This window comes from Lactuca serriola, chromosome 6 (genome assembly GCF_051521515.1).
Source record: "Lactuca serriola cultivar US96UC23 chromosome 6, Lser_US96UC23_V15, whole genome shotgun sequence".
Taxonomy (NCBI): domain Eukaryota; kingdom Viridiplantae; phylum Streptophyta; class Magnoliopsida; order Asterales; family Asteraceae; genus Lactuca; species Lactuca serriola.
In genome coordinates this window covers 155,826,470-155,841,832 of record NC_136413.1, presented here as the reverse complement: position 1 = coordinate 155,841,832, position 15,363 = coordinate 155,826,470, and the positions used below count along the sequence as shown (strand labels likewise).

Sequence of the window (15,363 nt, the reverse complement as noted above, 5' to 3'; positions counted from 1 at the left end):
CGTTCATTTCTTATTTTAACGGATTGTTTGATCGTCATCATTCAATAACAAAACTCCGAAAACCCCTTGGAAGTACAATTATAATAATCAATAACGATTTTTTTGAATTGTTCTAATATTAAAAGTAATTTAAGCTCTACTTCTTTGAAAATATTTTGTTGATGTAAACTACACCATATAATAAGGAAAATGTCAGAAAAACACATTTTAACACCTATTTTCTGTTCTACATTTTCTCTCCACCAAACATGTTTCAAACTCTCCTTATATTTCTCCAACACTCTTCTGTTCTACTTCACAAAATTAAACCACCATATTAACCTCAATAAGTTGAAATACAAGCCACCATAACTCCACCAAACTAACAAATGCCATAAAGTTTTAACAAATGACATCTCAAACTTCGTCTGATGTCGAAAACCCAACTCACACCTCTCTTATTGAAGCCGATCACGGCTATGTCCCATTGTTAGACGCGAATCTCCCTTCTCAAGCTCAAGAAAATGGCCAACAACCCAGTAAGTCTCTTCTACTGCTGATATCAGGGTTGTTGGCCACCAGCTTGGTGGTGGCATTGATTGTCGGGAACATCCACATCCACACACATGACAAAGATGTTCAATTACCAGAAAGGATGGATCCAGTCGAACAAGGCGTGTCAGATAAATCTTTCAGATTACCTGCGAACGTATCTTCCTTCTCATGGGATACCGACATGTTGGATTGGCAAGCACCCGCCTTCCATTTCTATCCAGGGGAAAATTGGATGAATGGTAAAAATCTCAAGATCTAATCCATTTTTCTTTTTTTGAAAATAATCCATTACATATATCTCAAGAAATACTAATTTATTTCATTTTCCTTATTTTATTTTATGGTGGTTTGGCTTCCTTTTGATGGTGTAATTTTCTTAAAGATCCAAATGGTAAGTTACATAACTTATTTACATATTTCTTGATTAAATAACTATTTCTAATGTTATGGTTCTAAATGTGTAATCATTATTCTTTTTATGATAGGTCCGGTATTTTATAAAGGGTGGTATCATTTATTTTACCAATATAGCCCTGAGGCAGCGGTGTGGGGTCCAATCGTGTGGGGTCACGCTGTATCAAGAGACATGGTTCATTGGCGACATCTTCCAATAGCAATGGAAAGGGACGAATGGTATGATGTCAATGGTGTTTGGACCGGGTCCACAACCATTTTACCAAATAACAAACTTGTGGTACTCTACACCGGTTCAACCAACGAATCGGTTCAAGTCCAAAACCTAGCATACCCGGCCAACCCATCTGACCCGCTCCTTGTCAATTGGGTCAAGGACCCGGCGAACCCGGTCCTGGTCCCACCATCATGGATCGACATAAAAGACTTTCGTGACCCCACCACCGCATGGTTGACCCCCGAGGGTAAGTGGCGAATGGTGATTGGTTCAAAAGTTAATAGAACCGGAATCGCTTTATTGTATGACACCGATGATTTTAAAAGTTATGAGCTTCAAGATGGGTGGCTTCATGATGTCGCTGGAACTGGAATGTGGGAATGCGTTGACTTTTATCCGGTTTCAAAAGATGATTTTGGGCTTGATACTGGGACTTTTGGGCCCGGTGTGAAACATGTTCTTAAAGCTAGCATGGACGATGATCGATGTGATTATTATGCACTCGGGGATTATAATTTGAGGGAGGGAAAATGGGTCCCAGATGATCGTTCAATTGATGTTGGAATCGGTTTACGATATGATTATGGGATTTACTATGCATCCAAAACGTTCTATGATCAACATAAGAAAAGAAGGATTTTGTGGAGTTGGATTAAAGAGACCGATAGTGAAAAAACGGATATCAAAAAGGGTTGGGCATCTCTCATGGTATGCTTTTCTTTTGTTAGATTTGTTTTTATGATAATCTTCATTAAGTTTGTTAATTTGTAAATGTTATTAGGCACTTCCAAGAACGGTTGCTCTAGATCCAAAGACAGGTAGTAATTTGCTCCAATGGCCGATTGAAGAGTTGGATAAACTAAGGTCAAATCTTAAAGAGTTTAATAACGTTAAACTTGAACCGGGGTCTCTAGAGCCACTCTCTGTGGGCCCAACATCTCAGGTATATATGTTAAACACAAAACCTTAAACTCAAAAGACTTATAGTTTTTGATATGTAGATGATATTTTAGTGATGAATTCTCTTATTCACAGTTGGATGTTATGGTTGAGATTGAGGTAGATAAAAAGGTTGTTAGCGGTTTAAAGGTAGGATCCAAAGTGCCATATAATTGTGCGCATCATGGTGGAGCCGGTGTGAGAGATGCATTGGGACCATTCGGTTTATTGGTTCTTGCAAACAAGAACATGACCGAATACACACCTACTTACTTCTACATTGCCAAAGACAAACATGGAGATCTTAGTACATTCTTCTGTATTGATCAATCAAAGTATTGTTTTTCTTCTCTCCTTGATCCTATACGTTTTGTTTGTGCATTACATTTATAACCAATGTAGCATCTTTGATGGTTTTTAGTCGCTTTTTTTTTTTCTAATTATTAGTTAATGTCACCTTTTGTTAGATCTTCGATTGCAAAAGATGTCGATAAGTCTATTTATGGGAGCACAGTTCCCGTCCTGAAGGACGAAAAATTATCCATGAGAATTTTGGTAACTTTCTTCTATTAAGTCATTCATGCTTAATACTCAAAACTATAGATCATAAATTGGTTCTTTAGACTTGATATACAAACGTTGGACTTTTTATAGGTGGATCATTCGATAGTCGAGGGTTACGCACAAGGAGGAAGAACATGCATTACTTCACGTGTTTATCCAACAGAAGCGATCAATGATGATGCTCAAATCTTCTTGTTCAATAATGCCACAAATGTGACTGTGACTGCTTCCCTAAAAGTATGGCAAATGGGTTTAAAGACAAAGAACGAAAGTGGATGGGTTTGGCTAGGCCCATCACTTATCTTGCTTGTTGTGTTTGGTTTCGTGTTATGGATGTGGCAAAACCAGAAAAGAAACAATGGGATCTAAAAAATGAAACAAAAAGCTTAGCCCATAGCTAGAGCTTAGGGTTGGGCTAAACCGAAAAAAGAACTTCTTGTTATAGTAATAAGTTGACAAGATTCATCGGTAATAAACTTCATAATGTATTTGAGGAAAAGCCCATCCAAAAACGATTAAAAACAATGTATTTAGGATACATAATTAGGCTTTGTTTGGGCCTAGTAGGGGATATGGGCTAAAGGTTGAATAGATCATTGTAGAGTTGAGTTTGTTTTTACTTTGGGCTGGGCTGGCCCATCTAATGCAGCCCGTTACTTGGGTTGCAACCTAAGGAGTTTTGTAAGTTGATCTCTTTTCCATACTCGCATTATCCCATATGAAATGTTATATGTGTTTTTACAATTTTTTTTTTTATAATATATTTATCTAGAGTACATTTATGTGAATTTTGTAAGTGTTTGGATTTTTGTTCAATATTCCTAATTATGATATTTAAGAAGACATGAGGAAAATACAAATCAGAAGAAGTAACTTTTGTTTTAAATTTTAAAAATAATAATTATGTTAAGTATGATAAAAATATATTATTTTTTAGAATAAATCTATTTAAAGGATGTTGTGCATTTGTATATACTTTTGGCTATTTTCACAAATTTGACTTATTTTCCTTTTCCTTTTATATGATTTAGATGAGTGTAGAAATATTTAGTTGTCAATCATGTCGGTGTTACTATGAGCTTTCTTGGATATATGAACAAAAAGATTTTGCTTTAGATTTTTGCAAAGTACTTCTGACTTTAACAACAAAACCAATATCTTTAATGAATTCATCAAAGGTACTTCACATGTAATGTAATATAAGTTGCTAGTAGCAGACAACCTTAGTTTTTTTAACAGAATTAAAAAAATTCCAAATGAAAGATGTATAAAAAAAAACTGAATTATCATATATAATATAATATATATGCCGTCTTTTAAAAAAGAACCTTATCTAATAACACGACAATAAATAAGTATCGACGCATGTGTTTATTGCATTATTGTTTGGTGGCCACATTTTTTTTCTACAAAACCCTTAGCCTACCGGTGCGACGGAGGAATGTATTATTTATATTTGAGTATAAATATAAGTATATTATCACGTTTGCCACCCCAGCCATTGCAACCACCGCTACCCCTGTCATCGTCACCACTTCCGCCACCAACCGTTATATTTATATATGAATAATCACTTGAGAATAGACAGATACTTATTCATATATAAATATACTTATATATTCATATGTGGATATAAAAGTAAGTATAGTCTCGCGTTTACCAACCCTGCGACCGCCACCGCCATTGTCATAGCCACCGCTACCCCTGCCACTACTACCGCCTTCGCTACCAACCACCATATTCATATATAAATAATTACTTGATATTTGAGAATAAACACATTTATTCGTATATTAATATACTCATATATGAATATACATATTCATATATGAATATATTTATTCATATATGAATGTCCCTGATCGTCATCAACACCTCCCCCACCACTACCATTACTGCCACTGTCACCACCACCTCCACCGCCAACCGTCATATTCATATATGAATAACCACATGTGAATATATATATATATATATATATATATATATATATATATATATATATATATATATATAATGACGCTGATAAATAGTTTTTTTGGCAAATAATTATTAGAATTTACTATTAATTATTATGCAATAAAAAGTTATCATTTTTTAAATAAATTATTTATATTTATACATTATATTTATATTGTTTGTTTATACTATTGATGTAAATTAATTAACAATAATATTATATATATATACTATTGGTAGGAAGGTAAGAAATTTTTTTTTCTACGTATTTTTTTAGCGAACAAACAAAATGAATCATCACATGATTCATTTGTAAGATGATTCATAAGAAAAAATTCTCAAAAAAACGTGTTGATGATTAATTTATACAATGATTTTGTTGTTATTCACGAAAATTGTCATAAAAATGAATATTTTCTTAATTTACTTAAAAATGAATCATAAAGATGTTTTTTTTGAAATTTTTTTCTTGTAAATCATCTTACAAATGAATCATCTAGTGATTCATTTATTTTGTTCATCAAAAAAATATGTACAAAACAAACTTCTTACCTTCCTACAAAAAAAAAATTTATTACAGATACGCTGAAGTGCTTAAATGGAAGATTTGAAGTATATAACCCAAATTTGTTTTCGTATTCTCGATTTCATAATTATTTTCATTTGAATCTTATATATAGTACTAAAAAATTGTTATATTATAATTATAAAAAATATTGATCGTTATATAATTATATTTCATAAAAAACATTGATTGTTATAGTTATAAATAAAATGCAATTAAATATTTAATAAAAATAATTAATTAGTAAATAAACAAAAAAATATATAATTATCACCGCTCAATACAATTTATAGTTTATTGGCTTTTTTATTATATACTTCGCATGTTTTCTACATCTAATATATGCCCTTTTAATCACATTTTATTTTATCCCTTAATCATATTTTAATTATAAATATTTTTGATAAATTCGTTTCCGTCTAAAAGTAGATTACGTTTAGACTCGTGTGATTTGCGTTTCATAAAAATATATAAACACAATTTTCATATTTTGCCAAAAAGAATGAATTTCACAAAGTCTTTGTTAAACCAAAAATTAACTTAACGGTGAACAACATATGGTCAGAATATTTGCAAAATTAAAGATGTTCCACAAACTTTTTGTAAAACATTACTTTGTCAAGAAAAAAAGTAGTTTCATAAAATTTTGGCATTTCATAAAGATCCATTTTTCAAGATGAATGTTTTTATTTTGTGATAAATGTTTAAAAGATAGATATTTTATGAGAAGGGGTTATTTATTTATTTATTTATTTATTTATTTATTTGTCTAATATTATTTTTCTGCAAATAACCCTTAATTTGTTATAAAATGTAACATCTACAAAATTTCATAAAATTTAAATATTTCAAAACAACCATTTTTTATATAAATGTTTACAAACCCATTAATTCCAAAACATTATTTTAAAATCAAAACCTTCCTCAACATAGTTTTCAAAACTTTCACATTATCAGAGTTTTCAGAAATCATAAATCCAAAACGTGAGAGATGTGTACGATCACGCCTTCACCTTGCCACGATCCACTGAAGTACCTGAAACCATAAACCAAAACTGTAAGCACGAAGCTTGGTGAGTTCCCCCAAAGTACCAACACCCAACAAATAACATATACAAATAACAACATGTATATTAAGTCTTCAGCATGTTTGGACCGCCTCACCGAGCCTACAACCTGTTTGCACCACTCCCGAGCCTTAGGCATGACTGGACCGTCTCGCAGGGCCTACAACTTATCTGGACCACTCCCGAGCCTTCGACATGACTGAACCGCCTCACATGACCTTCAGTCCATCTGCGGCCGCCCTGGGTCTGTTGGCCTTTAGCACAAAGTAGGACCGTCTCAACCCGACCACACACACATGTCGACATGTACATAACACTAAACATATAACCAGTCAACAGATAAACAGACAGATCTGTAAGATCACTAAGCATATCATCATCCTATCTACCAGGATACATATCTAACAGATCATAACGACATAGTAACATCCTATCTACCAGGATACGATCTAACAGATCATCACATCATACAAGCATACGATAAACCAGGATAACAATCCATAAGGGCCGACATTGGTGCTTTCGACCCATAAGCACAGTAAGGAAAACTCACATTGCACCGCCAAATACACAGACGATCTCTGGTTGTTGGCTGCCAGATCCCTGAATCGCCAGCATCAAGACAGCCCCCATCAACAACTGATTCCATGAGTAGCACTCTATAGTCAATTGTCCCTAGTCCGAGAGTATGTAATGAGCATAATTATTGATCCGAGAGCATGGATTAGACATACCTGATCCAGGAGTATGGATTAGGTAAAGAAGTTAATCTTAGATCCGGGAGTATTGATTAGGTAAAAAGATTAATTTTAGATTTAGGAGTATGGATTAGGTAAATAGGTTAATTTTAGATCTGAGAGTATAGATCGTGTCATTGTAAGGATCGACGGGGTGGGGTAAAAATTGCTTATATAAGGTGAAATTGTATATGTTGTGAGCTCTAAAACACACACACACACACACACACATATATATATATATATATATATATATATATATATATATATATATATGATATAACATTGTGAGATTGAAATCTCTATGTACTCACCAGGTTTTCCAACCCGACCACTCAGTTTATTTGTACCATAGGTATCAATACAAAACTACTTTACACTAAGAGATTAAAGGAGATGTAGATCACTAGTGTAAATGAATGTAATGTCTGTTTATGCTTATGTTTATGTATTGATGATGACATCCTAAAGTTTTAATATAAACAAACTACATTTCTTCGGAAATGCTTTGATAATATGTTTATCATGTTTTTCTGGAAATAAATTTCGCAATATTATTCTTTAAAAATGAATACTCTGATTTTCAAATAAGCATAAATAAATTTTTTAAAATAACAGTGAATTTGAGGATGTCATATGAAGACAACCATTATGATTTGGAGGCTCTTGATCCATGGTCTGAAGCACTGCATTTTGTCCGTACTGCCCCTATTGGTGTTGCCCCTTTAAAGGTTGAAGCTACTTCAAAAATGGTTGTTGTCACTTGGATGTTGTCACCCCTGACCTCCTTTCATGGCTAAGACTCTTGGTGTCTACAACTATACAAATATAACATTTTGCCCTTGGTGCTCACAATTTTTGTCGTTAGTTTGGTTTCCATTACAAATCTCTAGTCATCATTAAATTTGTCTAGTTTAGTTACACATTCAAGTTTCTTACTAGTTTCATTTTCTTTATGTACTGTTTTTATCCAGCTCCCTGCTGACTTTCTTTAATATATTTCTTTTTACCATTAAAAAAACAATTTTTTTTCTCAAAATTCTGAAAATGTTATTCAGATTGCGGACCTGTTCTTGAAATTTTAAAGTCTTTTTTTTCGAAATCCGAAATTTTAGTCCGAAATCTGGAATATTGGTCCGGAATGCCCCATTCCAGATAAAGTGGTCATTTAAAAAAAAAAAAAAAAATTGAGCTATTTTTTCAAATTTACATAAAAAAAATGGTTAGATAACTCAATCTGCCAATAGTTTAGCTTCCCATGTGTCTTGATGAAACCGTGATTATGAAGCAAAGTATGCATATGAAACACGCAAAGAAAGATTACGAACATTAATTAACACATAGATTACTGATGTCAGGTATACCATATATTTTATCTTCCTGTTACTGCTAAAATGCGCGTAGTGGTGTCATTTTGAACTGGCCTTTAGCTGTCACCACTGGCCATACAATCCTTCCGTTGCTTTTTGCAGAATTTCGTTTCAGTCCTTAAACAATATACTTATTACAATTTTTTTTCATATTATCTTTACTTTTTCAAATTTGGTCTAAAGTTGCAATTGAAGCATAGTCTTAAATTTGAGTTAAAAGTCTTAAATTTATGAAAACGTATTAAATTAACAGAAAGTGAATTAGAAATTTTAGAATAAGTCAAAACTTGAGGGGAGGAGAATGTAACTTCATGGCTTCCCTCAATTTTGCTATATGCCCACAGGAAATTGATACCAAAAATCTATCCCTATCAATCAGACAATTATCATGCATTAATGCATGCCAAGAAAGCTGAAAATGTGTTTTCTCCTTTATACAACATGATATTATTTTTTTATTATTTTTTTGAACCATATTTTTTCCATTCTACTTAAAATGGTAGTTTATTTTAATTTTATTTGTTATAATAATATTTTATATTACAATTACTGCATTGTATTATAATTTTATAGTTGAATTAGGTACAAAACAGTTAATTTGTAATAAGTGTAAAACTAAGTTACAGAGAAATGGTTCATGTGTTTTTTTTTCCCAAAATTACGCTTCAACTTTTTTTTTCCCTCACAATCTAAGTCCTATGGTTGTAATTTTTCTTGCACAGATGGTCATTCCATCCAATTACATTTGTTTTCTCTTGCTGCTCATATCCACATGCCTCACACACAAGGGCATGCCTCACACATGAGGGCACAATTGTCTTTCATTCTCACCATTTCCTTTGACGCTGCCTCAAAGTTGTGGGTAATTATGAACATTTAGGCTTACGTCAAATTTATCATCCCAAGCTTGATTGATCACTTCATCTTCTTCTACATAAATCTATAAGAAATAACAATAAAGTCAAATGAGGTCATTTTGAAGAAGTGTTGTAAAAATCCCGATTAGGTCTCGATTAATCTCCAGTTAATCTCTAAGCGCTACTCGACCGATTAATCTCTGCATACACAATGAGTAAAATAGTAAGGATGAAGTTTTAACATTTTGAAGAAATTCTATCTCAATATAAATTATTTGATGTTTGATTAGAGGGTTGGGTGTGGGCAACGCCCACACGGGTTACAAGACAAAAAAACAAAAAAACGCCGTTACCATATGTGATGGTGGTAACGGGAAATAACGCGAAAGCCTTTAACATGTAATAACGGGAGGGTGTGGCGGTGTTCACTGGCGTTATCACGTGTTATGAGGCATAATAACGGGAGTGGGGCGTTGCCCACTCCGAGTAGTCTTAGTGTTGTATTAATCATATTAACATATTATATTATGATATGATATTAATTGTATTTACGAACTTTGATATGATATTAGTCATATTTAATTTTTTAAAACTCAACAAATTAGCAATTAATGGCCCTTGATTAGTCCCCGTCTATCCGCTTAATCTTTTAACTTCAGTCCACCGAGTAGTTAACGTCAAACATTTTTTACGACCTTGCTATATATCAAATAGGACATTATCAAGTTGAGTTTATTTATTTAACTTTTTAAATGGTTGCTTTGGGATGTCATTAATATTGTCTGTTGCCAATTTCATTATATATACCAATGTAGTTTATCAGCAATAACAATGTCCTTTATTAGCAATGTCAAACTCTTTTTGTCCATATTTCCTTTTTTTTACCATAACAAAATATCATACTTGTCAACTACTTTAGTGAGCATACATTAGATCCAATTTGTTGCGGCGTATATTCAGTTGTTTTAACAACATCAAAACATCATACATGTCTTATGTCTGCTAGTTTTAGCTTCTAACTAACATATACTTGATCATTGTATTCTTTCTGCAATATCATAACACAATCAATTCTTTTTATACTATATGAGGGTACAAATAATATCAATAAATATTCTATATAGTTATCATATCCAGGGCAATAAAAAACATGATATAATCTTTTTAGCTGGAGGTACAATAACATAGAACTTGTTCACAAATATTTTTTTTATATATATAAAATAATTTTTTTGGGGGTGCTGTATCTGGTTTCGCCACTATTTGTATTCACATATATTATTAAAATGTGGGGAAGAAGAAAATTAGAAATACAAAAGTCATATGTAGAGAATTTCATTAAATGATGAGAGAAAAGACTATTATGCCCTTGCAATGGTCATGACTATAGTGTTGTTTGTTTTTTCGAAGAGAAAATGTGTGAAGTTTGCGGACCACTTCCTGCAATCATTTGTAGCAGAAGAGGTGGAACAAACGGCTGCAACGTGTAATAAAAATATGTTTGTTTTTTAACCTCTGCAGACTGCTGCAGTAAGTTAAACTAAGGCGTGAAGAGGTTTGAAGCAGTTGGTTTAGTGCTGCGTCATGCAGCACACGCACAACAGTTTTTAAGTCAGAAGTCTTCTAAAAAATAAACAGCTGCAAATGACCAAGTGTTGCGCGACATAACAATAAATGGTCTGAAGTGATTTAAAAAAAAAACAAACAACACCTACCAGGAGAAACAAAGGTAATTGGACAGAAGGACCATCGGTGCAAATATATTACATCCACATGGCCAATATATTACACCCACATGGCTTAGATAGAGATAAAAAAAAAATAAAAGGGACTTGGAGTGCAATCTCGGAACAAACACATGGACCATTTATGTCTAATAAATTTAGTCTAAATTCTTATGATTGCAATAAAAAGAGCCGTTTGTTCTTTGTCCCCACACTAAACGCTTCCCATCTCTCTAAAATTCATTAACTTTCTCTCTGTAGTTGATATGTAAAACCCATTAAAAAGTGCTGAAATTCCATTGATTTCATTGTTTGCCTTCTTTTAGAGCAGCAAAAAACCTTCAAAAGTTCTTTCCAATCCATGGATACTTCTTCTAGCTTTCTTTCTTGTGCTCTTTTCATCTACATTTCCTTGTTTCTAAGCTTCACTTCAGCTGAAGATCCAACCGTTACATACCATTTTGATATTTCTTACATCACTGCTTCACCTCTTGGAGTCCCGCAACAGGTATACTAGCAGATTTTGTGATTTCTCCAGTTGGATTTTGTTGATTTTCGAGAACTAATTGATGGGTTAGCTGTAGATTCTGTTCTTTTTTTCATTGCATTTTGTGTTTTTATTTTCAACTGGGTTTTCGCTCAATGTTCATCCAACGATTGATTGGTAAGTGTTAAATTTCTCATTTTTAGTGTTCGCATGTGGGTTTTGCTATATTACTGGCACCAATCGATGGGTTTGTTTAAGATTTTCCTAACATTAGAGATTTTAGCTTCAGATCTGGATTGTGACAATTGTTTAATGAGGATGTTCTTGATGGGGATTGTTATGAATTTAAATCGTGTAGGTTATTGCTATAAATGGGAAATTTCCAGGCCCTACAATAAATTCAACTACCAACAACAACGTTGTTGTCAATGTGAGGAACAAATTAGATGAAGACCTTCTTCTTACTTGGTAAGATTCGTATACATCGTTGTTAAATCAGAAATCTTGTAATGAATACTCACAAATCCAGATTGAAATATGGTAAATCGAACGAATTTGAAAGATGTATGATTGAATCGTATATATCTCTCTCGAAACAGGGCTGGCGTACAGCAAAAACGGAGTTCTTGGCAAGATGGTGTTCTTGGTACTACTTGCCCAATACCCCCAAAATGGAACTGGACTTACAACTTTCAAGTTAAAGATCAAATCGGGAGCTACTTCTACTTCCCCTCTCTCAATTTTCAAAGAGCATCCGGTGGATTTGGTGGATTCATAATCAACCCACGCTCCGTCATTCCTATCCCATTTGACAACCCAGCTGGCGATATCACAATCTTGATAGGTGACTGGTACATAAGAAACCACACAGTAAGTGTTCGATGAAATGCTTCTGTGAACATTTTCCCCATTTACTTTGTATAACATAACATCGACTGTTTTGGGTTTGTAGGCTTTAAGACACACTCTTGATGCTGGACATGATCTTGGAATGCCTGATGGTGTTCTTATCAATGGCAAAGGCCCATATAGATACAATGACACTCTTGTTCCTGATAAAATCGATCATGAAACCATAAATGTTGAACCAGGTAAACATCAATGAAATGTTTATTAATCTTTCTTAACTCATAACAAGTTTGTTAAAGATCTTTAACTTTATAATCTTCAGGAAAAACATATCGCATTCGTGTGAGCAATGTTGGAGTATCAACTAGTTTGAACTTCAGAATTCAAAACCATAACTTGCTTTTAGCAGAAACAGAGGGCTCATATACAGTGCAACAAAACTATACAAGCTTAGACATACATGTGGGACAAACATACTCATTTTTAGTCACAATGGATCAAAATGCAAGTAGTGATTACTACATTGTTGCTAGTGCAAGATTTGTTAATGAGTCCACATGGCAACGCGTTACTGGTGTTGGTGTATTGCATTACTCCAATTCCAAAGGAAAAGCATCTGGTCCTCTTCCTCAACCTCCTCAAGATCAATTTGACAATACTTTCTCCATGAATCAAGCAAGATCCATTAGGTATGTAAGGAATTATAAGTTATATTGTTTGTTATGCTTAAAGAAATGTAAATTATATTCTCTAGATATTGGTAAAAGGAGTAAAGTACATTGCTAAAAGCTTGTTGGTTGATGTAGGTGGAATGTGTCAGCTAGTGGGGCCCGCCCAAACCCGCAAGGGTCATTTAGATACGGGTCTATAAATGTGACTGAAGTTTACATACTTAAAAACAAAGCACCCGTGACAATTAATGGAAAGAGAAGGGCAACACTGAGTGGGATCTCATTTGTGAATCCCACAACACCAATTCGGTTAGCAGATGAGTTTAAAGTTAAGGGAGCGTATAAACTTGATTTTCCAACTGAGCCACTCACGGGACCTTCTAGAATGGAAACATCGGTTATTAATGGAACATATCGTGGATTTATGGAAGTTATATTACAAAACAATGAAACCAAAATGCATAGCTACCATGTGGATGGATACGCGTTTTTTGTTGTTGGGTATGTGAATTTTTTTATGTTTTGTGAAGTTTTATTGGGTGAATTAGAAAAGAAAAAATTGTTGTAGTTTGGGAAGTTTAACCGCTAATACTTTGTTTTTTCCAATCAAACAGTAGAAATTACCGATGAAACCTGTTATATCACGTGTCATCGGTAATTTTCCAAATTAACCATTTTGACAAAGTCAAAATGGTTAATTTGAAAAAATGTTGGAATTTTTTATGGGTTGATTAGAAAAAATTAGTTATAAGTGGTTAAATTAACCAATTTGACATGTTATATCAAGGTTTCACAAGTAATTTGTTATGTCAAAATGGTTAATTTGAGAAAATATCAGAATTTTTGTCGAAAAAATATGGGTTAATTTAAAAAAAGACCTTATATTTTGTGTTTTTTTGGATTTAACCTTAAATTTATTTTTTGTATTTTTTCATTTTTCCCGATTTTGCCATTTTGCCAAAAAAAATTGTACAAATGTGAGAAAAACTAAAAAAGTTGAGGGTTTATATGGAAGCATTTAGAAGGTTGAAGGTTTTTCTCAGAAAAAAAGTACAAAGTTGAAGGCTTTTTCGGAAAAAATAAAAAAATACAAGGTCTTTTTCAAGCAAAAAATAATTTTGATGTTTAATCCGGAAAAAACACAAAATATAAGGGTTTTTTTATTTATTTATTTATTTATTTATTTATTTTTTTCCGATTAATCCAAAAAAAAGGTACAAGTGTTAACTTCTAAGTTTTATATTTTTATTATACTTCAAAATGTTTTGTGATCTTTTTATATATTGATGCTTGTTATTTGATCTTAGAATGGGGTATGGTGAGTGGACAAATGATAGTAGGGGACAATACAATAAGTGGGATGGTATTGCTCGTGCAACAACACAGGTATTTTTTTTTTATTACTTTTTTATATAAAAAATTATAACTTTTAAAAAAATTATAATGGTTTATAATTTTATACAATATATGTAGGTTTATCCTGGTGCATGGACAGCAGTCTTGATCTCTCTTGACAACGTAGGAATTTGGAATCTACGAACAGAAAATCTCGACTCATGGTATCTTGGTCAAGAAACATATATTAGGATTGTTAATCCTGAAAAAAACAACAAAACAGAGTTGCCAATTCCCGATAATGCCCTTTTCTGTGGTGCCCTTAGCCGTATGCAAAAGTAAGTAGTTGTGTAAATTATTTTCTTGATTTGCTTTCATGTCTTTTTGATTTAAATTCATGTTTGTTTTTTGAAATTGAAATTAATGAAAATTAATTTTCAGGCCACAAGATATTTCTTCAGGATTAAAAGGGCATGGATCGATGGTGGTGGTGTTGAGTTTGAGTCTAATAATGGCGATTTTGAGTGGTTTTGTGGTCTAATTTAATTGATTGAATCTTTAATTATGTTGCGTTTAGTTATTTGGTAAATTCCTAGGAATTGGTGTTTTAGGTTGTGGGGATTTCTTCTCATCATTCTTTTATTTTACTTGATTGATTGTGTTTGTGTAGTTGAGGGGGATGTTGTGTAAAATGTGGTCTTTAATCTTTATAAGCAATATGCTAAATTATTTGAAAGAAAAAAAGAGAGTTTTCTTATTGGTGATTATAATTAAACGTTGATGCTAATTTTTTCTTTTATCTCAATGTGTTAAGAATTTGATTATTATTACATTTGTCCAACTCATAAACTTTCAATATATAATAGGCCCTAATCCTAAGTTTTAGCATTTTGTAAACATTTTAAATAATTATTTTTATTTTGACTGTTATATATTTTGTAAATCTAAGTTTAAAATAATTCGTATATATTCTTTATAAAATTTCAAAATATCATATTTATCTAAAATTCCTTAGGTGAAGCAATTCCATACCATCCTTGTTTTTATTTTAATAAATGGTTAGATTGGTTGTAT

General features: G+C 32.6%; 2 protein-coding genes across 2 annotated transcripts; both read left to right on the top strand.

The window, feature by feature from the left end:
- The first annotated feature begins 326 nt into the window (after positions 1–326).
- On the top strand, positions 327–3,397 carry LOC145057136 (acid beta-fructofuranosidase-like). The gene is made up of 7 exons (XM_079004913.1): positions 327–773; positions 917–925; positions 1,020–1,873; positions 1,947–2,108; positions 2,201–2,439; positions 2,572–2,659; positions 2,759–3,397. Exons 1-7 carry the CDS (start codon positions 389–391, stop codon positions 3,035–3,037), a joined length of 2,016 nt encoding a protein of 671 aa, XP_078861039.1. The 5' UTR covers positions 327–388; the 3' UTR covers positions 3,038–3,397.
- Positions 3,398–11,151: 7,754 nt separating this feature from the next.
- On the top strand, positions 11,152–15,046 carry LOC145057133 (monocopper oxidase-like protein SKU5). Its single transcript, XM_079004908.1, has 9 exons — positions 11,152–11,455; positions 11,793–11,902; positions 12,034–12,304; positions 12,387–12,525; positions 12,606–12,972; positions 13,090–13,455; positions 14,262–14,340; positions 14,428–14,627; positions 14,731–15,046. The coding sequence occupies exons 1-9, from the start codon at positions 11,309–11,311 to the stop codon at positions 14,828–14,830; spliced, it is 1,779 nt and encodes a 592-aa protein (XP_078861034.1). The 5' UTR covers positions 11,152–11,308; the 3' UTR covers positions 14,831–15,046.
- Positions 15,047–15,363: the final 317 nt, after the last annotated feature.